Source organism: Anomalospiza imberbis, chromosome 6 (genome assembly GCF_031753505.1).
Source record: "Anomalospiza imberbis isolate Cuckoo-Finch-1a 21T00152 chromosome 6, ASM3175350v1, whole genome shotgun sequence".
NCBI classification, from domain to species: domain Eukaryota; kingdom Metazoa; phylum Chordata; class Aves; order Passeriformes; family Viduidae; genus Anomalospiza; species Anomalospiza imberbis.
This window is the reverse complement of record NC_089686.1, coordinates 16416720-16444585: the sequence shown is the minus strand read 5'-3', so window position 1 is coordinate 16444585 and position 27866 is coordinate 16416720. Positions and strand designations below refer to the sequence as shown.

The window sequence follows — 27866 nt, the reverse complement described above, 5'->3', positions numbered from 1 at the left end:
CAGATTCTCATTTCTCTTATTTCTATTTGTATTGGTACATTTATGTATTAAACATCATAATTGTTGCAACACCGGTGCTTTGAATGCCCAAAAAGAAATCAGCTCTTGAAAAGAGATGTAAGAAAGGAACTGAATAAACAACCCTTCACAGGAAGCACTGCTGTCCAAAGCCATCTTCCGTAAGGAAGCAGGATATAATGCCTGATTTCAAATTAGTATTATTTAGACTCTTGGGAACAGGGGAAAGAAAGTGGTCATTGATTAAGACCAAGTTAATTGCCGTTTGTCAACTGAGTATTAGAATAAATTTCAAAAGATGGTGTCCTTGTAAAGAGTTTATTCTACAACCATCTTTTATTCATGAAAACTGGTACTCCAAAGGGAATCAGAGATTTTTAAAGAATACCACTAATGCTATTTTCCTTCAGCTTTAATTATTTCTTTTTTATTTTTCTGAGTCAAATGAGTCAGTATATTGGTATTCCTAATTCATCCATCTTGCATTTTGGTGAGTTAGTTACCATCACTGTTCTGCATTATGAAGTTTCAGTCTCTTTGGAATACTAATTTCCTATCTACAGATTTAATTTTTTAAATTTCATCTTATTTCCCTGATTTTTCTCTCAACAGGTGCTGCTGTAAAATTTAATATAAAATATTTAGTCACAAAATAGTATTGCTTTTATGCACATTGTTGCAAGATTTTTTTCTCCAACAAAACTGATGCCATCTTCCATAAAATCCTTAACATATTAAGAATTGTGATGCAGAAAAAAATTACACAGTGTGAAACAGGTACCAGCACAACAGTGAGATTATATTACATCAAAAAATTTTAATGGTCCCAAATATATACTCAACAACTAAGCATACACTCAGGGGGGCAAAAAAAATTATGACACAAAAGTGACCACATCTAGAATTCCACTCAATCTTTAATCAAGAAGGGACAAACAAATCCCCCACCTCAAAAAAAAAAAAATTCTGCAGTTTAAAGGGCAAAGGGAACAGATTTAAAAAAAAGAGGAAACTTTATATTCAGCCCTCCCCCGCAGAGGTTTTTAAAACCTGTTGTAGCTCGAGTAAAATGTTCAGAATGTACGATTTCAAAGGCAGGTCTCTTTTATACAAAGAAACTGCTGGCATTCTTAACTAGTGAAGAATTATGGCAAAACCCGCCTTTTCTTCAGAAGTCTCATACATGGTCCAAGAAAGCATATTCTGATTGTAGCAACTGACCAGCCAATCCAGAGTTCCACTAACAAAACTCCTGCCCTGTTTGGCTTTTTTTTTTTCTTTTTTTTTTCTTTTCTTTTTTTGTTTTGTTTTGTTTTCCATTTCCTTCCCTGAGAAAAGGGCAACATGTGGTCCAAGCTGGAGAGCTCAAAGGCATAAGTCTTTCCCCTAAATGAAGTATCTCTCCTTCTTCTGCTCCTTTGAATTGGCACTTGATTGGCAGAAATCCATTTGTATAGGTTGATCTGTGTCATACACAGTAATTCACAAAAGACTGCTGCTTTGCTGTGGGTTTGTTTTGTTTTTGGAAAAAAATCCTTCCCCATCTGGTAATCTTCAGCAGTTGCCATTATGATGACTCAAGCTTTGCTTTCTTTGACAAAGGTAAAGTTTCCTCTTTATCTTCATCTTCATCATCCTCTTCATCATCATCAGGATAATCTACAAGCCCAACGAGGCCTCCCTACAAAGACAGACACAATTATTATAATTAAGAGAATGTCTGTACGTTGATAATTCATGATTGCATTGTAGCATGATGTTTGCACAGAATATTGCCATAAGCACACTGGGTCAGAATCTTTTGAATAAAATCGTGCAGAACAAAAATAAATCCTTCAGTCTAAATGAAAATGACATTATCTGAGAAATGTTTAAATGAATAAATCCAAAATGGGGTTTTACCCATCCAACAGGAAATATTGCCAGCTGAAATTTAAGTAAAGCCAAAAATCGACATGATTTTGCTAAGTGCCACTGCAGCTCCACATGTAAAGACATAGTTTATTTTTACTGAGCAGAGCTGACTGCATTGAGCAATCTGGAAACACTTCAAAAACAAATGCAGAAAACCCTTCAATTTAAATTTTTGAATTGTGATACTTTTAGAACACAGTTTGTCTTTGCAAAAATTAAAGTGTGTAGTGACAAAGAATGTTTCTGAATTATGTAATTGAATGATGTGTACAGGTTACAAAGTTTAAGTAACTTGTCAGCTGAAAATGAAAATGTATCTAGTGTAATTAAAAACTCTCTTGTATTGCAAATACCCACAAATTTAAGATTAGGCAGCTCTGGACCCTTGAAGAAGCAGCATGAACTTCTGAAACTTCCCCTAACCATACTGTGTTGCAATTTATGAAGCATCAAATACTCAAAGATCCTATTACTTATTCAGGTGCCTAATAATGGACACCCAAATCAGAACATTTCAGTCAACTGTATACCAAAACACAACTTGAAAAACAATTACATATATTCTGTACAGTCACATACATGTAACACTGAGTAGACTACACCTAAAGCAACAACATCAGGTAATTAATGAAAAACCCAATTAGTTTGTGACTGGTATGTTTTACTCTGAAAGAAGGTAAGATACCTTCTGCCTGAATCCAGGAGGGTTTTTCAGTGCACTTCATGTTCCCTTTTGTAACCTGAACATTTTTCTTTTGTCACCACTACTTGAATTTATGGAGTCAATACTGTATCCAATACATTCCATATGTAAAGACTCCATTTCAGACTCAAGGAATTACACTGTCTGGGAGAGAAAAACCTCTAATAGACTGAATGGATCTGCAAGCCAATTCCATCCCTTTTAAAAAGCACTTGACTAACTCTTGGATTATGCAAGGAGTTTCCTCCACAGAATTATTTACATGAAGTGTCCTTAGGTTCTTCCATCAGCCAAGCTCTTCTGATCCAGGTGTTTTGAAGAGAATGCAATCCAAATAGAAATTCTTAGGCCATGTTGAGTAGAAAAAAACCCCCAAACCCTAAATCCCCATTTACCTTCACTAGAAGCTAGGTGAACAAGCAGTATGGTAGCATTACAAAACAAGGATGAATCAGTGTTATTCCAAGACTATCTGACAACTGACATACACACCCCACCTTTCAGAAATGGAAACACTTGTTATGAAAATAAATTCTCATTATCTGAACTACACTGTATCAACATTACCTTATCTGCCCTCCTGTGCTGGAAAAATAGCAGTCAGTCTACTTTCCTGAGTCAGTTCAAACCTTTTTATTCAAAAATCTGATAAAATCCAATACTGTCCTAAAATGTATTTAAAAATGCTGGTTTTAAATATTCACTCTAAGTTACGATGCTCTTTTAAAGTGGCTTTCTTGTACTTCAGAATGATCCAAATCAAAACTGTAAGTTAATTGAAAGGTAAAAATGTCACACTTGGGTATTAAAAATTGTTCTGGCTTACAGCAATCACCATCCAATGCAATTTATTTCGTCCACACAGGCCAGTTATAGAATTCGGAACAACATTAAAATGGTGATAGTAGAAATCCTCAATGGATGTGCAGGGCATTGTGGTATCTACCACAATGTGGCTGTGCTTCAAAAATACTTAGTTTTATCTGTCAAATATACCTGTACAATTTAACTTAAGTGCAGTGTTGTCTGTATTTCACTGTAAATATCACTGCTAAGAGCAACTAATGGCATGCTTCCTACTTGACCAGTGTGGGCATTAAAAGAGCTTTTATTTCTTTTATACACAGCAGATCTCGTTAAAAATGCTGAAGGTCAGACAAGAAGTACACAAAAACCAGACAGTCCATTACTGCTTAACTTGTTGGGACTCACACAAACTTCAGAGAGATGCAAAAGCAAACTCCTACTCTGTAACAATAAAGTCAACCTACAACCATTCAAAATTACCTTAGTTGTAATAGCTGCCATCTGAGATGTGCTTTTAGAAACTGATCCAGGTGAGCCAGGGGACCCTGGAGACCCAGGGGACCCAGGAGATCCAGGCAGATTACTTGCAGATGACTGGCTGGTGAGGTTAGATTTTGTACCACTAGAAAAAGAAAGCTTGAAACTTGGGCTCTGACGACCTGAAAGGTTAGTTTTCAGAAGAACTTCCTTTTCTTCACTCTCTTTCACTGGAAAGAAAAAAAAAGGCAAAAATAAAGCAGTATTACTGAGTGAAACATTTAATTACAAATCATTTCACTGTTTGGTAAAAGGCTTAATACTTTATGTACAACTCAGTTAAGTGAGTCATCATAGACTTTTTCCTTACTACTGTACCACCTACCAGTGGTTGTCACTGATCAGGAATGAACACTTTTTTCTACCAATGGTATCATCTGAACATTTATGTAGAAAATTTTGAGTTAACACATAACATTTAATTATAACCCAAATAAAACACTGAAAAGCTTGACTATCAGATAAGATTTTAATTCAAATGCTTTAAGAAATCTAAATCACATTTTGTATCATTCTGCTTCTAAAGACAACAAAACTCTTAATATGTTGTCTACCAAATTGATGTTGCAATTTCAAAATAAATACATGCAAATCCTTCATTGCAGCAGGACTGAATAATACAAGTTATGCCATTCATCTTCTCATCACTTACATTTTTTTCTTTCCATGAATTTGCTGATAGGGTCCATAATATCCTCATCATTTTTAGGCTTGTCAGAAGGGGGCACCACTGCCTCTCCATCTTCCATATCATCCTCATCAGTATTAAACCACATTTCCTCCTCATCCTCCAGGGTTCTTGCATCCCTTCTGTACCTGTGGTTTCTCAAAATGGAGCGCATGCTGCAGGACAGGAGGTTTTAAAAGCTTAGATTCAAAAATCAACTTATATTAATAATAAAACTTCTACTTGACACTCAGTAACAGCTTACAGATCCATACATCGCAGAGCAATAAAAACACCAGCAAATCATTCCCTATTGCAAACCTTTGTATTTTTCATGTGTTTTCAAACTAATTCAAGACAGCAAAACAAGAACAGATCTTGCTAACAATTCTTAAGAGTAACTCATCTGTTCACACAAGCAGTCATTTTGTTTTAATGAAACTAGACATAAAGCAAAAATAAATGGAGCAAAAAGACCTAAACTTCCTATTTTTATACAACTCAACCTTTTAACCTTGAGCAACTGTGTACTAAGGAGGAGAACTTTTGCTCTGGCAAATGGAAAAAGCGATTCAAGCTTTGCATCAGGTTGCTTTTTACTCCATCAGCAAATCTAACAGGGACAAAAAAGCATTCTCTGAAAATTTCTGTGTTCTTTTCCTCAGGTATTTTTATAAAGCTTACCTAAATATCTACTCTCACAAGTAAAATGAAAGGAAATCGGATATGTAAATTTTTGAAGGAATAATCCAGAGAATGATAATTCACAACTGACAGTCTTTCAGATCAGCAGTGGAAATCTGTTATTTAAACAAATCAATTTGCTAGAGATACTTGGTAGGCTTCCAGCCTCATTAAAGTACTGCACACAAGTTTAAGATATAATAAATTAGCATTATGACTGGGGGTCCAGCAACTAATGTTTGCTGAAAGCTGATGAAAGTCTGTAGCAACATATTTGAAAATCACACTTTTAATCAAGTAAAATCAGCAAGGCTTGAGATGCAAGCAGGAGTCTAAATTATCTATCTTTTCCAGAATAAGAGAACAACCCACCAATAGTCTGATAAGAGAATTAAAGCATCAATATGCTATTAAGAGCATTTAGTATATTTTACCTGTCAAGTTTTGGATTATCTTGTCTTTCCCTTTGCTGTTCAAATCGTAGTTTCAGTCCTTTGAATGTCTGCACATAATCTACATCTTCCAGAGCCTTCCAGTAATTTTCAATTACATGAGCCGTTAATGATTTTATATCTTCCTACAGGAAGAAACAAACATAAAGTGACTTATTTTCATTCAAATTAATTTATTTAATACAATATAAAAACTACCTGAAATGAGAATGCCATAGCAAGCACTGTATTAATTAACTTATGCAAAAATGAGTATATAAGTATATAAGTTTAATAAAAAATCTAGAGTCTCAAGTATTTGATTAGCAAAACAACATAAATTTTCTAGCAGTGTCTCCTTCAAAACATTACAGAACCTAAAGCCTGAAAAAACTATACCAAACCCAATCCTAAAATGTCTTTCCACTGTAACTGAGAGGTATTTTTATACTGATAGACAGCACAGCATGCAGTCCTTCAGGAACAGGCTGCTCCAGCAAGGGTTCCCTGTGTGGTCACAAGTCCTGTCAGTGAACATGCTCCAGGGTGGGCTCCTCTCTCCATAGGGCCACAGGTCCTGCCAGGAGCCTGTTCCAGCACAGACTTCCTGAGTGGCCAGAGCCTCCTTCCTCAGGCCTCCACCTGCTCTAGCCTGGGGTCCTCTACAGGTGGATCTCTGCTGCATCACAGACCTCCAGTGGGCTACAAGGAGACAGCTGCCTCACCATGGACATCACCATGGACCTCACCACAGGCTGCAGGAGAATCTCTTCTCTGACCTCAGCCGGTGGCACATTTATCTCAGAGCCAGCTGGCATTGGCTCTATTGAACACAGGAGAAGCTTCCAGCAGCTTCTACAGAAACCACTCCTTTAGCCACTGCCCACCACTGCCACTGCAAACCCAATACACCACTGTACAAATCACGACCACCTATACAGGTGAACTTTTTCATAGCTTCAAAACCAGTTTTCAATCAACTCTTCCATGATGATCAGGTCATCTTATTCTTGAATTACCCTGAGTCCCAACACAAAGAAAGAGGTGATCAACACTACAGATTTCAAGAGGTAGCAATGCGTGGTGACTTACTCCTCCACAACTGTCTGCACCCTAGCTTGGCCCCATTTACCACATTTACAGTCTGTACAGCATCTTGACAGAATCTGGATGCAAACAACAGCAAGGAAATAGTACTGTGCAGACAGCTAACTGGCATGAATATTTAAGAGACTCCCCATGCAAGGAACTTGGTAGTACTCCATTAAAATAATCAAAAGAGATTGGTATCTCTTCTGTATAATTCCATATTCCATTAAATTGACATTACAGAGCACAGCTAAATTTGATGGGCTTGCAGCAATAGTTTCTAATTACATTCCTGTCATAACAAGCCCATCCAATCTGCATGATGAAATTTGATTAGTGCTGCCTTTGCAAATCCAGGTACTGTGAGTACAGTATCAAGTGAATTTAATCTTCAAGTAATGGTACTGTTTGAAATTAAGAAAGAACATGTACAAATATGCAACAGTGATATAAAACAAGGTTAATATAAATACAATATCATACGGTCCCATAATGATAGTATAATTTAGGGCAAAAGCAAAAAGAAAAGTAATCTTGAATTACAAGACTAAACAAAGCAGTCATTATTTTCAGCATGTAATAGCACTCACCACTCTGATAAATTCAAACATCTCTATTATGGCAGAGTTCATCAGATTATAACGGGAACCATTATTTAGAAATGCTTTGACCACGGGTTCAAACAAAAAACTTTTCATTATGTAACGGTTGTAGAATTCATCTTTTAGCCCAATTATCTTTCTCTTGAAACGAAGGGCACCTGAAACACAAGTGTTGTCAAAAGGAGTTTTTTAATTTAAAAGCAATATTGCAGAAGTTACTCAGCATTAGTTAGGACAATTTACAGCCTCAGTTCATATACAGCAATACATTCAGTCCTCTGCTTCTCAATAGTTTTGACTACACTGCTGAAGATTACCTGTTCTATCATAAAGAAATCCTCCATCATAACTGTACAAATGAAAACATCTCTCTTCTTCACTGAAGAATTCATATAGTATTGTTTAACTATAATACTACTAATATAAAAATCTATTTTCAGTTTTTTAAATTACTTATGGTAAAAGTAAAACATTTTCTCAGTAAAAGAGCTCAGAATTTTGCTTATCAACCCTATTATTCAAATGTTTGGTTAGATTTAATTTGTTCTATGTGATTAGAATATAAATAATCTCATTTTAAAATTGGTAAATGACTTTTTATTTACACACATAATAAGGCAAAGGCTTGATTTACAATCAGTTTAAAGCTCCTTCTGAAATTCCAAAGTGTACACAAGTTAGAGACTGTCCATGCATAAAGAGAAAGTACAGTATCACATGGCAGCACATTTTGCTTAGCAACCATGTGTACAGGTTACAAAATGTAAAAGGTACTTATTGTATGGTACACCTCAGTCAACTTAAGGCTTTGTTTTTTTAACTCTATGTGCACAACAGAATTACAGAGAAAATCTCCTTCTTGCCTTCAGAATTAAGTTTGCTTTGACACCACTGAGCTGAGCATGCTCAAGAAACAACCAGTCTGAAGAGTAGCACACTGAACTTCCATACAGATTCATGCAGTCAGGTAGTCATAGCTCTAAGTACCTCTGGTAATTTCTACTAAAAAACCATCAAAACTTACAGTGTTCTCTTAGTATATTCAATAATGACATACCATCTCTTCAATTCCCCTCTCCACTGACATGAAGCAAAATCCTGCTTTTTTAAGGAAAAAAATGTATCTCTAAGTGCAAAATTATTTACTAATAGTAGCTGATATATCTATAATCTAGTATGAGGAACATAGACTATAAGGTAGAATTTCTGTATTCAGTAAAAAATTGTGATGCTCTGTGAACAGTTTTTTCCAGCAGAGTGAAGATATGTATCAGTTCACATCCACAAAATTCTAGTTTATTTCTTAGCTTTCAAACTTACACAACGCCAAGAAAGCGTGCTTTGAGGCCATGAGAACGAGGACCCTTCGCAGGATATCTTTGTTAATAATGTAGTTTTTTATGTGATAGGTATGATGTTCTACACAGAAAGTTAGCAATTCCAGTATTAATGCCAAGAGTTGGGCTGTCTGAAAATCATCTGTAATAAAACAAAACCAAAATAATTAAACGTATCTGGAATACTGCCTTCAGAAGCTAACTTCAATTATCCAATTGCACTCCAGTAAACATTTCCAAGTTTTTTTCTTTTCCCACAGACATTTCAGGGAACATGCTGAAGAATATGTTTAGTCTTGAAAACAGAAATTGAACAAATTTGTTATGGATTGAGTATTTTCTATGAATACAGATATGGCAGGAAACTCTTAAAATACGGAACCAATTACATTTTTCTTAAATTGGTGTTTGAAGGGTCAGAGTACAGAACTTAACCCTAACACGAGTAGTCAGCTTATTTAACCAAATCACATTATGATGTCCACAAATCCAGATCATAAACTATCACCCCAGATGCAGTGTATTGACTAAGTTTACACCAAAAATGTTATCTGTAATGCCTTTTAACTAAAGTATTATGCAAGAAATACCTCGGGATCTTGTAACACTTGTAGTAAGAACTGCTGCTAGTAGCCAGCATGAACAATTACTTCATCACTGATTTCTGCTTTCTTAGTCTGCTGTAGAAACAACTCTCAAACTCAGCACACCTTCCCAGGGGAAATGTTGCAACATTTCTAGTAATCCCTGACCTTAAGAAACCATTTAGACATGTTTAGAAGTCTATGTCAGTGAACTGTCCCATGAGTTCCTAAAAATTGTACAAGTATTTTATTTTTTGCTAAAGTCAAATTTGTAGCAAATGTTGTTCATTTCTTAAATCAAGTCTCTCTGCAGTTTTGTACTTGTGCATTATTCAAATGACTAAATATTGAATCAGCATTTTACTTTGAACTATGTTTCATAATCTCAGTCTCAAATTTTTTAGATGGAAAATGTCTTTTGACAATTATTGTAAACATTGACATTCAACAGTCTTGATGTGCCCAAAATCCAGAGTGTCATTACCTTTGCTAGGCTTGTCCTCTGTAGTATTGGCCAATAAAGGGGCTGTCAGAACATGCATACAATGTTTGTAGAAGAAACCCAAGAATTCTGTCTTTTCTGTTTTCTAAGGAATTAAAAAAAAAAAAAAAAGAAACGTAACACATATCATCAAATACCCAAAAAAATCAAATGCAATTTCATTTGAAGGTATTTACTTACATTGGCAGTGGCAAGCATATTTTCTGGATCAACTAAAGTACGGAGCAAACCCATGAGTAGCACTGCTCCTCCAAGTTCTGGATCTGTGTCACAAATCATGTGCTCTATAATGAGGTTAATGAGTAATATATCCTAATAGGGGAAAAAAAAAATCCATTCAAATGCCATTCCCTTGTGCCAAATCTGAAATTATACAACGCAACAAGCATCTGTGAACAGGTGAACTCATCTCACCTAACAGAACTCTTTAAAACACAGCAGTTCGGTGCCCTGTTACCAAATTCCAAATTACTTCTTCGAAACTAGGGCTCATGTCATTCACAGTCATAAATATACACCAGTAACTTCAAACCCCAGTGATTTCCTAAACAATACACCCATTTCTGAGGACTCTTTACTTACATCATCATTCTGCTGCGCTTCCTGCATGACAAATTCTCGTACCATGGATGGGTTATATTCAACCAAATACGAGAATATATCAGTGGCTGCACTTCGTACTTGTGCATCATCCATACCCTGGAAAAGTCAATTAAAATCATTTTGTTTTCTTGAAAAGGTTAAATGGAACCAGAAAACATACAGCTTTAATTCCTTCTCACAAATCACACCTAACTATTGCTAAAACCATATTCTAAAACTAAGTCAACTCGTACTTCTCTGTAAATTTGACAATAGCTGGACAAAAGAAATTTTATGGTTTCCATGCCCTTTGATCTATATCCTTATTTTCTTACTTATTTGGATACCAAAAAGCAAGCAAAGCTAGGAAAGCAAATAGGAAAACAAAAACTGAAGAATACCAGGGTACTTACCAATGTCATATTGTAAAAGCTTTTAAAGTTTAACAAAAATATTTTGAACATTCTGAATCTTAAGCTAGGACAAGCCAAATTAAGCAAACAAAAAGAAAACCACTTGCTGAAGTTTGTGCTGAAGTTACTTTTTAAAAAAGCCTCTCTGAAGATCGACAAAACTGTTATGACAAATAATTAAAATGACTTACCAATATGACTTCTAGCGCAGGCAGTATGCCCATATTTGACAAAGTTTTGAAAAATGCATCTCTGTTTTGAGGTTGCAGTGTTTGTGAGAATGCACAAAACTCTTTCAGAAAATTTACCTGAAAACCAGGAATATACTAGTTTAGTAATTAAAAAGGAAAAAAAAAAAAGGATTCACATGTCACTTTGTGGTAACTGTCACATATTTTACAGATTTCTTACCAATTCCTGTCTTTTCTCCTCATCTGTGGCTTCATCTGTTAGTTGTGCAAACAAGTCTGTCAGAAATTTTTCATCTTCCTACAAAAGCAAAACAGTACCATTTGTTTATTTGACAATATCAAAAGGCATCCAAGTATAATATAAAGTTCTTTTAGACCATGCTTCCTGGAATGAAGAGAACATATGTTTATATACTGTAATTAATCATACCAGTATCAACTTTCTAATTCACTTTTCAAGTAAATTAATATGCATCTTGTTTTTGAGCTTTAATCATGTTCAGCATCCCTTCACCCCTGAACAATTCACTCTCAAGTACAACGTTTGTTGCACTGCCTTCTAGTTGCCCTTTTTCTACTTTTTACTGCAACTCTCATTGTTTTGTCTTTGACTTCTTCAACTTCCTTCCCCCTTGTCACATGTCCCCCTAAATCACACTACCCTTGGTCGCTGTTTACATACATTTATAAACAACATCCCCCTACAACACAGCCCTAAACAGACACACGCATACAAGCATATCTTTGGAATGCTATTAGATCTCTGAAGCACAACAGAAGCAAGGACACAATGAAGGGAAAGCTGCCTAACAGTAGGAATGAGGTGAACTTCCTTCCCCTCAATGTTGTGAAAAGGGTGAATTCTAGAGACCAAATCAAAACAACTGTTCCTATTACATACAGAATTCATTGGACATTCTGGCTGACAGCAATCAAAACCCATTCCATTATTTTCACATGGCTGTATCTTAGCAAACTACAAACAGCTCCAAACACATTACAAATGTGTATTTAGATTGAAAGAAGGAGCAATATTTAGCTTTCCGTAACCTTTACTGTCCTAACAGCTAGGAAATTAAGAAATAAACCTTCTCCCATCATTTTCCTAATATTATGCAGCAGTAAGGCAGCACTTGCTTGAGAAAGGTTCCAGTATATCAGGTACCAACACATTTTTTCGGAAAGCTGGCACTGTTGTTTCTTGTGAAGTCAGTAATACATGGATGTGCAACATCCCTCCATCCCAAAACCACAGTGCCAGAAATCCAAGCTTCTTTGCTCATGTTTACACTGCATAAAGCAAAACCATGAAAGTGCTTCAGATACACACACAAAAGCTTTTTTATGTTGTGAATTCCCTCAGTACCTCATCTACGCTCAACATGCAGCCTTGCTGAGGAAGTGAGCACCTCAGTTCTGACAGCACACCATGCTAAGGCTGCTACAACACTGCCACAACACAATCGCATCTCTACATCTCTACCCCATAAAACCCAGTTCCTTTGAAGACTATGCAGGTTCTTTTCCATGGTTAGCAGTGAATTTAAGAGAAGGCCACATAGTTTGATTTCATTTCTCTTTTCACAATTTTAATCAAAATGTAGAACTAATCTTATCTATGAAAACAACTGAGAAGATGCATGCTTATCCCCACTTGGAAAGCATAACCCCTATTTCCATTCTCGCTGTGAAAGCAACTTTTCACCTCTTCCATGATATCTGAGAGAAAGGGCAAGTACACGATCTTAGAGTGATCACTGTGAAAAAATAATGGAAACTTCAGTAGCAGACAATCATGGCTCTTATGTATGTAAGAGCCATAAGTAGTGTACCTCTGGGGGAAAAAAAAAAGGTATACAGTATTACCCAAAGGATCAAACTGGGGGTTTATGTTATGGAAAGAGGAAAGACCCTGTACTGTTGGTGATATGTGGGTCTCATTTATGACCTATTTCAGTGTCCCAGAGACAGAGTCAGCTGGGGAAGCTGCACATCTGGCACTACGTGGCAGAGCAGCACAGGCAGGAGCTGGCTGGGAGGACCCCAGCTCAGCTCTCTGACCAGATCCTGCCACACCCCTGACCTGTCCAACATGTGGTTGTCTGCAGCAGAGGGCAACCCACTCACCCTGATACTGGGCTTGCAAACATATGGGACTTATAGAGGGAACCTAAAACTGGCAAGTGATAAAGACTTCAATGCTGTCACTTAATGTTTCAGGACGAATTTGCAGAAGTTCAGTACTTAACTATTTTCCAGCATTCCAAGTATAGACTACAATACAGTATTTTACAATTCTGCATTAAATATAACACTGAAACATATCTCCATGTCATGTCCTCTCCCAAACTCCATTAAATACCTTGCACTTTTAAATTAACAACATTACCTGAAATCTCTAGGCTCCAGAACAACCATGACCTATTTAAAATCAGACAAATTAAGATGGATCTGAGTGATTAAAACATCCCACCCTTGCATGGATAATATGCAGTAAATGACACTTATTTCAAGAAATTAAAAGCAACTTATTACTAACTTCATACTTATGGCTTAGCCCTGAAAAGTGTTCAGCATTTATCTCATTCCAGATGCTTAATGAAAGGCAGAAAGGTTGCTGTTCGTGAGAAAAGACCCAATCCTCTCACATATATAGAAAATCATTGCTAAGAACATTCTAAGTATAAGATTCTCTCTCTCTAGCTGTAAAATTACTGACAAGGGCAATATATCTAAAGCAACATTCATGAACAATACTGCCAAGACCCGTGGAAATGCACAGTCTGAGAGCAGAGTTCACATATTTTAGAAGTCACAAAGCACCAACACAGAATGATAGAATTACAAATTTGAGTGTTTTCTTTTTTTTTTTTTTCAACTTGCAAAAATCCCTCAAAGTATGTCTGTGAACACAGTGCAAATTCTCTGCAGTATGTGGTCTTTTCACACAGACAAGTATCAAAACACATTTAGCTGTACCTTAGAAGCTGTGAAGGTCACAACTGTTTTCCAAGAAAACCAAACTGCAAACAATAGTTCATGATGTAATTGTGGACTCTAGGTACTTTCCCCAGGCACAGAAATTATCAGAAGTGCAATACTTAAACCACATGTATACCAGTCACTAAGTATATTCATTTATGCTTTGCAAGATCTAAGTAGATGCTTCTAGATTTAATACATTTCAAAGCTCATGAAGATAAAAACAAGCCAGGCCAACTACTCACTCTATCATTTATGACTTTAAAAACAAGAAAACCCACAGATAAGCTAGGGTCACACTATTTACATTTGTGATTCAACTTCCAAAGTAGCCCTTCTCCTTCTGAAAGACACTTAAAAAAAGGATTCTTCAAAACCAGGCCTCTCTTAAATGTAATTAACATTCAGTTATCAGGTATTTTTGTGTCTGTGATTACAGATAAATAACATATAACTTATTTTTCTAAAAAAAAAAAAAAAATTCAAAGAAACTCAACACCAGCTAAACTGGAAACAGCATACATTCCATCCTATATTCCACCTCCATATCCATTTTAGGCAGAAATAATATTTTAGCCCATAAATTGATATTTTCATAAAGTATTACTAGCAAACAGATAATTACCACTTCAAACACACATTCCTTCCTGCTACCACACAAAAGATTTCTTAGTTTAAAATCTCCTTTATATCAGACTGCCTTTCCCCACATGCATTCATCATGCTCTACTTTCACTTAAATCAACATGCTGGAAAAATAGCAAGATCCACCAAATGACTTTTGTCATTTCTGAACACGTGAAAAATAATTTTCTACAGTGAAGAAGTTAATCCCAAAAATCACAAGAATGCACCACATGCAAATGTCTTTCACCAAGCCACTTCCCCCAGAAAGGGGTATCTTTTTACACTTTATTGCAAGGTGAATTTTGCTGAAAGTAAATCTCCAGTTATTCCTGAGTGAACCAGTTATTCCTGAGTGTAAGAAAGCAGACTGGATTTGGGTAGAACTACCAGTATGGACTAACACAACTCTTCCTCCAAAACAACTACAGATAATTATGTTTGCATCCACAGGACTCTGTTAAGAATAAACAACTACCTGTAAAACCACTTTCAAAATTAAAAACTGCCTATCATTACACATTAATACAATAAAATATACAGATATACCAAAATACCTGCAATTTTTAGCTCTTGAAAAGGGATACAGGGTCTATCAGTAATATGACTTCTGTATTTAATAATTCTCATTTACCAGTACAATAATACCATCTGATCACTGCTCTACTAGGCACAAAAACTATTTTAACATATGTCCAGTTTCCCCCTTCTACTCTCCACTTTCCTGAAAATTAAAGACCTTGAAGTCTAAATGCACATACCAAAAAGTAATCCTAACAATATTCTTTACTCTGGAAGATAAAGACGTTGCATGATCTTGCTAGCAAAAAGAACAAACCAATGAGAAAAGGGGGAGAGAACAGAAGGAAATAGTGTTTGCTCACTCTATGGCGCAGTTTTGCAAGATTTTTTTTTTTTTTTTAATGAACTAGTTAATAATACAAAGGGAAAGAACTGGTGGCCTCCAGTGTGCTCATTAGTATATATTTTTTAATTGCAAAAGAGCGTCATATAAAGCAAGAAACACCACTTACCTGTCCCACCCCCACTCTCAAAACTTGGCCAACTCCATGTTTCAGCAAGTTTCTTGGTGGCTATGACATCTCAAGACTAGAACAGGCTGGACCCCAAGCAGTAAGAGCATATTAGGAGGGGCTGTAATTGCAAAGAAATGCAATTCATATCTTACACATATCTTACACATTGTGAATGAGAAAATCTGTAATTGAGTAATTTTCACAGCAGTTAATTCTGCAGTCTGGGAATACTGTTTTCATGGCTTTACAATTCATCATGCAACAACAGGATCTAGTTTAGTGAGATGTTGACATGCTCACTTAAAATTACCTATCGTAAAAAATTAAACCACAAACAAACTTACCTCCAGTTCTCAGAAAAGCCCATCAATATAAGCACATTTTTATAAAGCTTATGAGAAAGCAAACCTTCATGAAGAAGGAAGGAAGAATATGGTTCATAACCATAATGCCAAACGTTACCTATTTTATATTTTTGGTTTTAGCACAGAAGGGTAACAGTTATTTTACCTACCAAAGAAAGCAGAATGATCGAAGCAAGTATCTTCCATGACTATAGAATTTATTTTTTTAAACACATGCAAAGTCTCTCTAATAAAGCCAGAACTCTGCAGAATCATATTCTCATCTTCAATATTAATTATAACTGAAAAATTGACATTAAATGCCAGTGACCTTTAATGACTGTAAATGGCCTATCTTGACAGTAATGCCTTAAATAAAACACAGTGGTAGTTTTGAGTAAAGTCACTCAGCTTGTCAAGAAGCCTAAGACACAATCTGTACAGTCCTGTACAAACTTCTATTCACTTCTCTGAAACTACAGTCCGGCTGAGTTAACTGAGATGAGAGTACTGTATGGTGCCACTTTGGTTAATACACAGCCTGACATGGAAAGGTCTCATTACAGCTCACTTCTTTTCCTTGATGGAGGTGAGAGTTTTTCTTTTCTTTTCCTTCACAGCCAGAGAGAGAGAGAGAGAAAACAACAGAATACTAAATAACTCATTTGTACACACAAGAGTTGCAGGATGTCATGGAACATCAGCTGCTGAGGGAGTTTACTTTTATCCTGCCAAGTGGAACTTCCCAAAAAGAGATCTCTTTTGTCACATCCTCAATGGTACAAGAGACAACCTAAAGTCAACAGCAGAGGCATTAAAAGCCTTAATTATTCATCTACTAAGAACTTGAGACTCATCCATGGCTTCCAATAAACTACCATGAGGCATCTCAGAGTCTTTTCAATTAATAAGGACTTGTAAAAGAAACCACCTCTTAAGTACACATGTAAGGTTAGTGAGCACCAAGATCTCAGAAAATGTAAAATAACAAATGCCAGGAACTACAGAGAAGTAGACATCCTTCATGCAGTAACACTGCCTCCACACACACAAAGGATTGTGATACCAGCTACAGGAACGCATGATGTCAAACCACACACAAATGGAAGAAAGCCCTTAGGAATCAGTTAGACAAGTGAAATGAACAAATTCAGTCTTTTAATTCCGCTCTTAGAGCATTATTTATTCTGTGTAAAGAAACAGGAAGAAATAGTATCATATGTTTTATACACAGACTGTAGGAATTGGGGATGAAATGAAACTAGAGTGCAGAGGTTACAGAAAAGTGCAACCTGGCCTATTGGTTTATGAATAAATAAATGCGAGGCAAGTAGGCTCTAACCTTGGGTTAGAGCTACATTGCAAGAACTTGAAAAACCAATCAAGCAATCAAGCCTTTTAAACTCTTAGAAATGCAATGGACACATAACTTGTAAGTCTTTTTTAATTCCCTCAAAACCAAAACTTGATCAGCGATATCAAATTATTTCTGAAAGATTCTTACTTATAAACTCAGGGAGTTCACCCTCCTTGCTAGAGAGCTGTACTGTGAAAGTACTAGGAAATGCAGTATAGCACAGGGTGTATTATCTTTCTTGTGTGCTCTCATTCTGGGCTCCTCAAAGCTTCAACAATTCCAAATGTTTATCTAACTTTGAAATGCAATGTTAATTCTTCTGGCTCCAACATACATGAAGTATACTTTATTCTCAACCATAGAGAACAGCAGTGAAGAGAACATTCAAAAATCTGCTGTCACACAACAAATCAAAATCAGATCTGAGCCTTTATTTCAACTATAAACTGCAATTAACAAGTCTGGCAACAACACAAAACATTGATATTGTAACTTAAACCTACCCTATATCTATTAACCTAACACAAGTTGTAAGAGACAGAAAAAAGGAAATTCATCAGTCTCTAGTCCTCAATAAATTTATCTCGGGATGTCTGGCAAACATACCCTTAATGATTTTGCAGGATCAGACCCTCTTTTTCCTTGCCCAGTTTTCTTTTTCGAAGCTCAAGATCTCTCTCAGAATCAGCCACTGCCACCAAGACTCCTGAAAAATTCTTGCCCTCCTCCTCCTCAAGTCAAAATGCATAATCTTCAGAAATTTGCTTTTAGCAACACTTGCAATGGGCGCAAGACATGGATGCTCAAGTTGAGACCCCTTAACTGAGTCTTTTTCAACATTCTCTCAAAGTCAGACTTGTAAACTTCTTCAAATTGGCAACTTCAAAACGCTTAAAGCCTTCTGACTTATCTTCAGATAAGCAACTGTGACTTTATCAAGGACACACATCCAGACATGAACAGTTTGGTTCACATGGGCATAAACTAGGGCCTGGTACTACTGAAGATGCCCAAGGTGTTTCACCTGCAGATTAAAGCTCCATTAAGTAATATCAGTATTCTGATAACAGAGTGCAATGGAGGAAAAGTTGTGAGGCCTAGTTTTAACAATTATTTGCTCCATGAGCTTGCAAAAGGAATTTTCATTCTCCTTTGCTATGTATTTTCCATGAAATTATACAGGGTACATCCTGAGAGTAGAACTGAAGGTAAACATGATTAAAGTAATCAGTAACATCTAGCACTTGGTCCATTTCTCCAGATCAGACAGACTCTATGAAGACAATGACTATTCATTTATTAAACGCTGGGAGAGATATGATAATGATCATTAACTTCTACAAACCAAAATAGATGTGCTGTAACAATTAACTTCTACAAACCAAAATACATGTGCTGTAACATTTTGCTGAGTTAGCTGAAAGCTCCCCTTACAGAGATGCGCCACCAACTTCTAACACTGTTCAGATAGTCCATGGGTTGGTGCAGAACACCTAAGACATTGGTAAGCTCTTTAAAGCACCAAATAATCTCTTTATATCTGCAATATGACATATTTAATTAAAAACTGATAACTCCAAGCACCATTATTTAGGGATTTATTAAACTAAGAAAACATTCAAGCATCTAAAGTGGTCTTATGTTCTGAATGTATACTTTTCAAACAGTTATTTTAACTTACTTCAAAATTAGCAACAGCTACATTGTGGTAGGACATTATATTGTGAAATTTAGGAAAAGTGATTTTTTCATGGTAACATGACAAAAGATATCCCTAAGTCTATTAAGTAAAAAGTCCTAAAATACAAAACAACAGCCCTCAAAACTCCTACTAAAATCAAAGATTCAAAGTGCAAACAGTACTGTTCATTCCAAAGAACCTCATTCAATATTCTACTTGTTTACTCCCTTTAAATCAGTTACACAGAATCTAGTCCAAACCCAAAAATTAAAGAACATGTATTTGACAACACAGTACTCAAATCCATGCCTTTTCTTTTCTGTCACATTCCACAATCACTTACAGAATCACAGAAGTGAAGGTTCCACTGAAGCACCTCGATCTTTTCAGGAATAATCATCCGACTTTCTTTGCCCAAGCACAAGTAAGAGACTATAATTTTTGAAACTTACCTGTAACATGCCAACTATTTCCACTTTATTAAAAAAGATGAAAGAATGAAGTGTTGATAGCATATTTTCCTCAAAAACTGAGGGAGTGGGTAGGACCATATCTTGAATATACTGTACTCTGTATGTCTGATGTATTTTTTGCTTCAGCTCAGGATCCGATATAGGTATCACCTCTTTAAATTTTGCTGTTTTAGTCAGAAATTCCCTGTGTTTCCGTGACTGTGATAAAGACGGATCATATTCTAGGCATCCAATTACATCCATTATACATTCCTCGGAAAACATGACTTCAAAAAGTGCAGTTCTGTTCAAAAGGAAAATTCCCTTAATAATTTCGTATAAGTGGTGTAGTCCTTCCATGTTCTCCAAGTCTTCGCACACATGAAAAATTTCTAAAAGCTTCTTAATGTAACCCTCATTTTCCAGTGCTAGTGCGAGTTTTTCACGACGTAAGGGTGAAGGCAGTGAAGATGCCACGAGTTCTGCAATTTCTTCTAGTCGGCTGAGTTCACAGGATGGCAATTCTAGACCTGGTGATGACATATCATCAAAGCGCTCCTCCTCAGATTCATCAACAAGATCCTGAGTAATATCAACAGATGGGTCTTTGCCTTGAACCTGCAAAATAAGAAGTGTCAAAAAGTGGAGTTTAATTTTACTGTTATTTGAATGCTTTTTAAAAAATACCATTGAAGTATCACACATTTTTTATTTGTACGGGCAAAATAGAAATGCAAATCTAGTCTGACATTGAGTATAGCTGGTTTGGAAAATATAAGAGATAATGAGAAGATTTCTTTAAATAGAAAGCTTTATAAAACTGGTTCTATATTAGGCATTTAACTTTATTTTTTTTTTTAATGGAAGGAAGAATAAGGAAAAAACCTACATTTTCTGAGTACTTCAAATAAAAACAGAAATTCACAATTATTATTATGGACAGCAAGAGACTACTGAACTTACGAGACTACTGAACTAAGCAGTTTGTTTCCAGTCTCTGTTCTCTGCAGACAGATTTTCAAATGCAAATCAGTATTACATTATTCTAGTGATAGCTTTAAACATTTATCTATAGGCTATTAACTGCTCTTGATGCTTTTCAAAGCTTCCATTACCTCAAACAGAGGAGAGAGGCCAGTTTTGCTAATTTATCTGCTGTTTTCAGTTTTGGAGAACTGCAAGTCAAAATCTGTTACTGTGCACCTTCTAAATACTCAACAGAGACACAGAATCTTCTCTTAAGAACAAAAGAGCTCAAACCAACATTGACAAAATAATAGAGGAAAACCGACTGTCAGAAAAATAATGCACAGGACTTGCAAAGATCTCTCCAGAGATTTGAGGAAACTGTGGAAAGTATGAATTAGTAAAAAAATGCACAGATGCTTGGGCACCAAAATGTATCAGCTTTAACGACGTCTTAATTTTAGCATCTGCTTGGAATCTGATGCCAAATTCAGAAAAGCACTGCTGTGAAGAACAGCAGAAGGTGCTGCTCTTTTTAACCTTAAATTCAGCAAAAAACCCCTGGGAGAAATAATGCTTCATTTATAACAACAAGCCTATACTCAGAATGGTGCTAAACCCTACATATTGTTCTGCCCATACAGCAGCAACCGCTTTCTCTATAAATGGTATCAAAGCTTCCCTTTTAGAAGAAGTTCTAATGACTGAGGAAGCTTAAGATCTATGAAGTACACTAGACACAATTACAAAGCATGGCCTGAAAACAGGATATAAAGACACTGGCTTCCTACAAGAATATTAGATCTTGACATGAGGGTGAGGAAACTGAGCTTCTTATCTGGGTGTTTCCTAAGAACAAAACTTCCCCCTTTCCCTACTTTGTTTCTGTCCCCAGCTTTTGGGCCATTGACTGCTAAGGTTCTTGGAAATGTTTCTGTACTTATCATAAGTGGTAAACTGCTGAAAGACTCATTCTAAAAAAAAGGAATAATCTATATATATGTAATTGTGAAAACAGATTTCTTTTGGTTTGTTTCTGAAATCACTAAGAACAAGCTTCAAAAGACAAGAGTGGGGAGAGCAAGATGCTTGTTAAGAACAGAAAGAGAGTGCAGAGAGAGATTTAGAGTATTTAGAGAAATTCCCATATAATGTAGCATAGAATTAAGAGAAGTTGTAATACTTGGAAGGGAAGAAAAAACCCAAACAAGAACTGAGAAAGTGAACTAACATCAGTAAATACATTGATTAAACTCTTTTGGGTCAATAGTTTTTACCCGAACAAATATTATTCACAAACAACACTGATTCAGTGACTATACAGTCATCTGGTTGTAGTGGTAAAACATATGTTAAAATATATAAATGCTAGGTATACATTGTTTGATTTGTTAAAACATTATCTTTAAGGTGATGATACAGGGATGGAGTTATCTCCTACTATCAGATTAATCTTTCATAGCCTGGAAATGCTTGCATGGAAAAAAGTTCTGAGAGAAACTCAATATTCCCCTTACCTGAAGCAGAAGAATGAGAAATGTAGAAAGAGAAATGTAAATAAAATACTGTTTTAGTATGTATATAATATATAAAATTATTTATTGCAATATATTCTGTAAGAAATGCATCATAAAACTCACAAAGAGCTCATATACATTCTTCTCTCTACAATAAAGCTTCATAGGTAATCTTTTCCCTTATAGCTACCTTGAAAAAAGTTTCCTATGACATTAATTGTTAATTTAAGTACTCATTTGGAGCTACACTTTCTTGGGTGAAAATAGAGCTAAAAAGTTATGTTGAGTGGAAAGACCTGAAAATGCTTTAAAAAAGTACCCAAAACTTAGATTAGGTCTGTATTAAATTTCTGGAGGAAGAAGAAAGTTTTTAAATTAAAGAATGCAAAATTTGGGAGAGCTGGCTAAAACGTTAGTTTTTACTTCAATCTACTATTGTTCAAACTCTCAGAACAGCCTGTAAGTTTTGAATACAAACATTTAGATGAATTAGGTTGTCTCAATTTTACATTTATCAAACTTACCTGACATATTTTTTCCCATATTTCATCACAACCTGCTTTTTCTTGAAAGCTAAGTGCCAAATCATAATTTTCAGCTTCAGACCACACAATCAAGGTATCCTTCAAAGAGAGGAAGAGTATTTTCAGGCAATATGTTTCAGATTTTATTACCCTAAATAATGTTTAAAGAGTAAATTTTTAAAATAAAAACAGCCTGACACCTAATAATGACAGGACAATATTACAATACAAATGTAACCATCACACTTCATAGAATTTTTATATGTTATATGATTAAAAACATTCCTGCATAAATCAAAAGAAGTTCCAGAAAGATATCAAAAGTTTTTGTTCTTACTTTATGTGACCAAAATATTGTAAATCTCAAAAAGTTTGGCCTAGAAAATGCACTTCTACCTCAATGCATTCTCTAACAAAATACAGTAACAAATGCAAGGGGTTTTGTGGGGTTTATGTTTCTTTAATGTTTCATTTGGACCACATAAAACTGTAGGATGAAAGCTACAGTATTTTTTTTTTCATTTTTGTAGGCCCCAGAAGACACTCTGCTAATGCACAGAACAGCTTTTAAAAGCTAGTCCCAAGATGGCTACAACATTTAAAGAAGAGAAGCACCACAGTTCACTGCCTGGGACTACAGGCACCCACCACACTGAGACACGCATGAGAGTTTTACTTATTCCAATCTACAATTCAGGAAGGAAGTTTTGCCCTCGACTTCTAGAAACTACTTGAAACCATGCTTAGCTATGTTCACTTCCTAGACACTGAAGCTCTCATCACCATACTAGGATAGTTCAAGAGTTTATCAGAGCCCTCATATTGCATGCAAAACCAACAGATGAAAGTGGAAGCTCTGCTGCAAACAGCAATGTCACACACTGACAAGGTATTTGATGAAGTAGTTTACAGAGAGTCTACTACTCTTAGAATAACTAATAGAAAATAAAACTCAATTAATAAAAGAAGAAAATAAAATCAACATTGGGTTCAGGTATTCAATCAAGTTTTACCGTTAGTCTTTTGTCTTCCTGTAACAGCTGAAATATAGCCACAGTAAATACACATAGCTCCATGAAACTGCATTATTTCAGCAAAGTGCTAAACATGCATTCACTCACTAGGACAAGAGACATGAGAATTTTTCTTATACATAAAATACAGAATTTCTACTTCATTAAGCACAGATGTTGCTTAGAGTGCTATTAAAACGAATACTGACAATAAAAAGAAACCTTACATTTAGATTTTGATATGCACTGACTAGAAAACACCTTAAACTAAACTGTAATCTAGACAGCACAATCAGCCAGCTCCAATGGGATTGTCAAGCAATACAATATAATCAATTTGCCATTACCAGAGCAGCTATACTGCTTCAGAGGCACTAATGGCTTTACCTTGTAAATGGCAAATAGTTTACCTTTTCCTTTTCCAAAGAGTTGAGGAAGAGGTGGTACACAGAAGAAAGGGATTTAGGAAGACCACCTCCAAAATACAAAAGGAAGAAAAAAAAATCGTAATTAATAATTTATTCTCTACAAGATAGGTCATGGAGCAAATTCTCTGGTAGTAACAGATTGACAACACCTGGTACTGCTGACTCCAACAGAGCAAAAAAAAAAAAAAAAAGTTTGCAGAAATCTGAAAAGTGAAGGTCCCAAACAAAAAGTTTTTCTCTTTACCATCTTAAAAAACAGTATGTACCTTACTGCATGTTAAGTGTAGGTATCAGGTTCAAATTCTATTATATTTATCTCTCCAACTGTATCTCTACTGCAGTGATTTTCAAGGCCACTCTCTCCATAGTTTCACACTAATTTAATTAAAAAAACCCAAGCAACCCCAACACCAAATTTTAAGCAGACCCTAGAAGAACTTGCAACATTCCCATCTAATTACATTTCCATCCAGGTGAAATTGGTTTGATTTCTAAGTAAGTAATTTCCAAAAGACCAAAATGTATTTTCTTCTTGACAAAAACACAACTAACAAATGGGGAAATGACTAAAAGAACATTATTAAGGGCAGTGCTATTTACATTAACTGCTTAAGTTTAATAAACAAAAGCTCTAAGTCTCTGAATAAAATCCAGCACAGATCAAGAGAGAGAAAGGAAGGCAGGCAGAGAAAAATAAAGAGAAGACAGAAAGTTAAACCTGCTTTTGAAAATGCAGTCACAGATGTAGAAAAGTGTATTTGGCCATAGCATAGCAATCTTTCACTTTAACAAGATCATCTACTACTAAACATGGAAGTTACCACCTCCATATAATCTGATTTTTTTTAGTTATTTCTTCTTTGGAAAACAAAAGAAAAAATTGCTTAAAGAAATCATTTGAGCAACAGAACAATCCACTTTGTTTAATCAGTATTAGCAAAGTGTTTTCCAATTGCCAACATTAAAATTTGAAATTATTAGTATCTGTTGTCTTATCACACAAGGGTTTCATATATTATGGTTCATCAACAGAATTTTATCAATTGCTACTTTCTGAATCTTTAGTAAACTGTATTTGTTTGTACAACCTTTCTTGAATGAAAGGGCTTTGAAAGAGAGAACATGAAACAAAAAGCACTCCACTTTGTTACGCAATATACAGTTTTGTCTAACTTTAAATTCACTGTTAAATGCAGATAGTTGTGACTATAATTTCATTTTGTTAATCCTACAAAGCTTATAATAATCAAAAAGAACAGTACAAGACTTATACATGTATGAAGAAATGACTGAAAGAAATTCTAGACTGAGTTAAAGACAGAAGAACACATCAGTAACAGTCTACTTTCTGTTTATTTTATTGAAAGAAATCTTTGTACATGCTTGATCTGACAGTTCCTCAGTGTAAGTTGAGTCCACTAACTGCTGTGGATCTCTCAGCTATGGAATGGGAGTTTCTGTTGCTTCTGAATGTCAAATATTACTTCTTGAAACTCCAGAAAGCAACTGAAATTTCTTAAGACTGCCTCCTCCATTCAAAGAGAAAACAGGCGTAAGGACAAATATGATTAGTAATAGTGGCTATTGGTTAGAGAGGTAAGGAAGTAAGTCTTGCATATTACATCTTGATGAGCATAAAATCTTCAATATTATTTGATTCACAATAGCAGTTCTGGCTCAGATGGAGCAGAGACATGTCCTTTGTTGTTGCATTTCATATAAAATATTAGCATCTACACACAAGGAACTGGATGGGATAATTAAAACATCTAAAAATTACTCTTAACTTGTTCTTTGTAAACAATTAAAATGTGAAATAGCAGTATTAAATAATAGCTACACTGTGTTAACTGTCACAAACCTGGACAAAGGTTTTATTATTGAAGGATCTTATATGGAGTTCTCTCTGACAACTTCAGCATTCTAGCTCCTCATATTTTCAAGATGCATCACAGTTCTTGGCAAGATCTTTTTTAAAATAAGGTGATAATCATGAGCTATTTATGTAGAGCTCATGATCTTATTCAAAGATTGAAAAATCATTTGCTACTTTGCAAAAAAAATATCTTGGCAGTAGTGCCAGTTGGTGTTGTCATCACTATCTTAGCCCATACAAAATTTGCTGTCTCCTTAGGATTATTTACATGAATTTGTTTTCTGTTACAATAGAGCTCATTATGACTGTGCATGTAAAATGAGAAATTTTAAAATTTAACCTAAAGGTCTGAGTATGGCCTCCTTTTAGGAGACCTATGTACTTAACATTCCCATAAGGAGGTATCAATCATTTCTATGGGTGGAGGATAGCTTTGTACACTCTAGTTCTTAAAAGGGCACAGCCCAAGGCAAAAAATTCAGAATACAGTTGGTGATTCCTGTGCTGCTTCTCTCTCTGCAGGCTGCATCAAGCCCACATGAAGCAAATTTTAGTTAGTTAGACGTTTTCCAGAGGCACTGCTGTGTGCTACAATTTTATCTGAGACATCACACCTCAGAAGCTAACCTTCAATAATTTAACCCAGGAAACAGTGGCAATTGCACTGAAGAAGGATACGGTTTAGTATCTACCCTATGACTTCCCATTTTTTTGAAACTATTGCCAAAAGGCTTCTGACTTAACAGTAAAACGTTCTTGATACATACTATCAGTCTGAAGTTCTTTCCACAGCACTCATTAAAGGTCAAATTTTGCTAGACTTTAAATCAGTTTTATTTAACTCTTAGAAAGCTGATTAGTAGGTGTCTTGTACAACACTCACACAAATCTCCAAAGCAAGCTCTGGGATTTCATAATGAATAATTTCAGAGCAACTAGTATTCAGGATTTGACTCTGCTAGGATTATATTAACAAAACTCTTACTGTTTGACAGTGGATTCTCACTACTGTTCATGTCCAGGGACAAGTCTTCTACATAGCTCCAAAACATTCTCTTGGCAGCTCTATGAGATTTAATCTACACTCAAGTAGTGATGACCTAAATTCAGTATTTCATAAATTCTTGCTTTCAGCCTTAAAAAGCAAATTAAATCTCTTTCAATTAGCAAAAAAGCAAATGAATCTTTTCTCTCACATGGTTCAGGCTTATGACACTTTCCTGGCCCACACAAGGTTCAACACAGCCAGGCTGTTTCTTCCCCTCCTGGACCGCCTGATTGCTAGTTCCTCATCTAATTCCTTAGATTGTTTACAGTCACAGACACTTCCCTGGACATGCCAACCCACCTTTCAGCATCTTGCTATCTAAATACTTCCAATCAAAAGTACAGCTTCATAACTTCAGGTTTCTCTTTATGAAATAAACTATTTGCACCACCCAGACTTTTAAAGTTAAATACAGAGTTAATGTGGTAGATCATGGCAGAATCTTCAAGCTAAAAAAACCCACCCACGTAACATAATGTAAAGTTTCAATTCTGCATTTGGTTTCATGTGCTTTTTCACCTAGAAGCTGGTTATCTCGATGTGCTAACAATTTACTCAAAAAACTGATTAACATGCCAAAGGCATACTCAGATTGCATTCTACTAGCTTCTGTGAAAGCTCAACAGTCATACACAACTTTTCAGTTAGTGGTTTCATAGCTGTATTCCCATGAATCACATGGAAAAAAATCAGTTTATTAGTTCTGTGGCAGAAACTGGACTTACTGGCCATACTCATCATAAAATCCTGGGGTGACATTATGATGCTGAATTGTATCCTCATTTGTCTGTTTAACCCAGAAATAAGTTTTGCACCCTTAAAACTAGATCTGAGAGTGAAGGGGGGAAGAAGGAGAAGGAGTGGAATGTCTGAGGTGGCTGTATTCAAAACACAGAGATAAGAGCTTCAGCTTTTCTCTCTCATGGACTGTGTTTGTCTGCAGCACAGAGAAGTAG

At 35.6% G+C, this 27866-nt stretch overlaps 1 protein-coding gene across 1 annotated transcript in view; it reads right to left on the bottom strand.

Moving 5' to 3' along the window:
• Window positions 1-917: 917 nt before the first annotated feature.
• Window positions 918-27866, bottom strand: part of PPP4R3A (protein phosphatase 4 regulatory subunit 3A) — a 40235-nt gene continuing 13286 nt past the window's right edge. Inside the window, exons 3-15 of the mRNA XM_068192600.1 lie at window positions 22546-22644; window positions 19539-20156; window positions 11282-11359; window positions 11062-11178; window positions 10458-10574; window positions 10056-10187; window positions 9858-9960; window positions 8773-8931; window positions 7441-7610; window positions 5765-5907; window positions 4632-4822; window positions 3923-4149; window positions 918-1699 (exon numbers count right to left, since the gene is read on the bottom strand). Coding sequence (XP_068048701.1) covers window positions 1586-1699; window positions 3923-4149; window positions 4632-4822; window positions 5765-5907; window positions 7441-7610; window positions 8773-8931; window positions 9858-9960; window positions 10056-10187; window positions 10458-10574; window positions 11062-11178; window positions 11282-11359; window positions 19539-20156; window positions 22546-22644 — 2268 coding nt within the window. The 3' untranslated portion in view covers window positions 918-1585. The remainder of the gene's footprint in view (window positions 1700-3922; window positions 4150-4631; window positions 4823-5764; window positions 5908-7440; window positions 7611-8772; window positions 8932-9857; window positions 9961-10055; window positions 10188-10457; window positions 10575-11061; window positions 11179-11281; window positions 11360-19538; window positions 20157-22545; window positions 22645-27866) is intronic.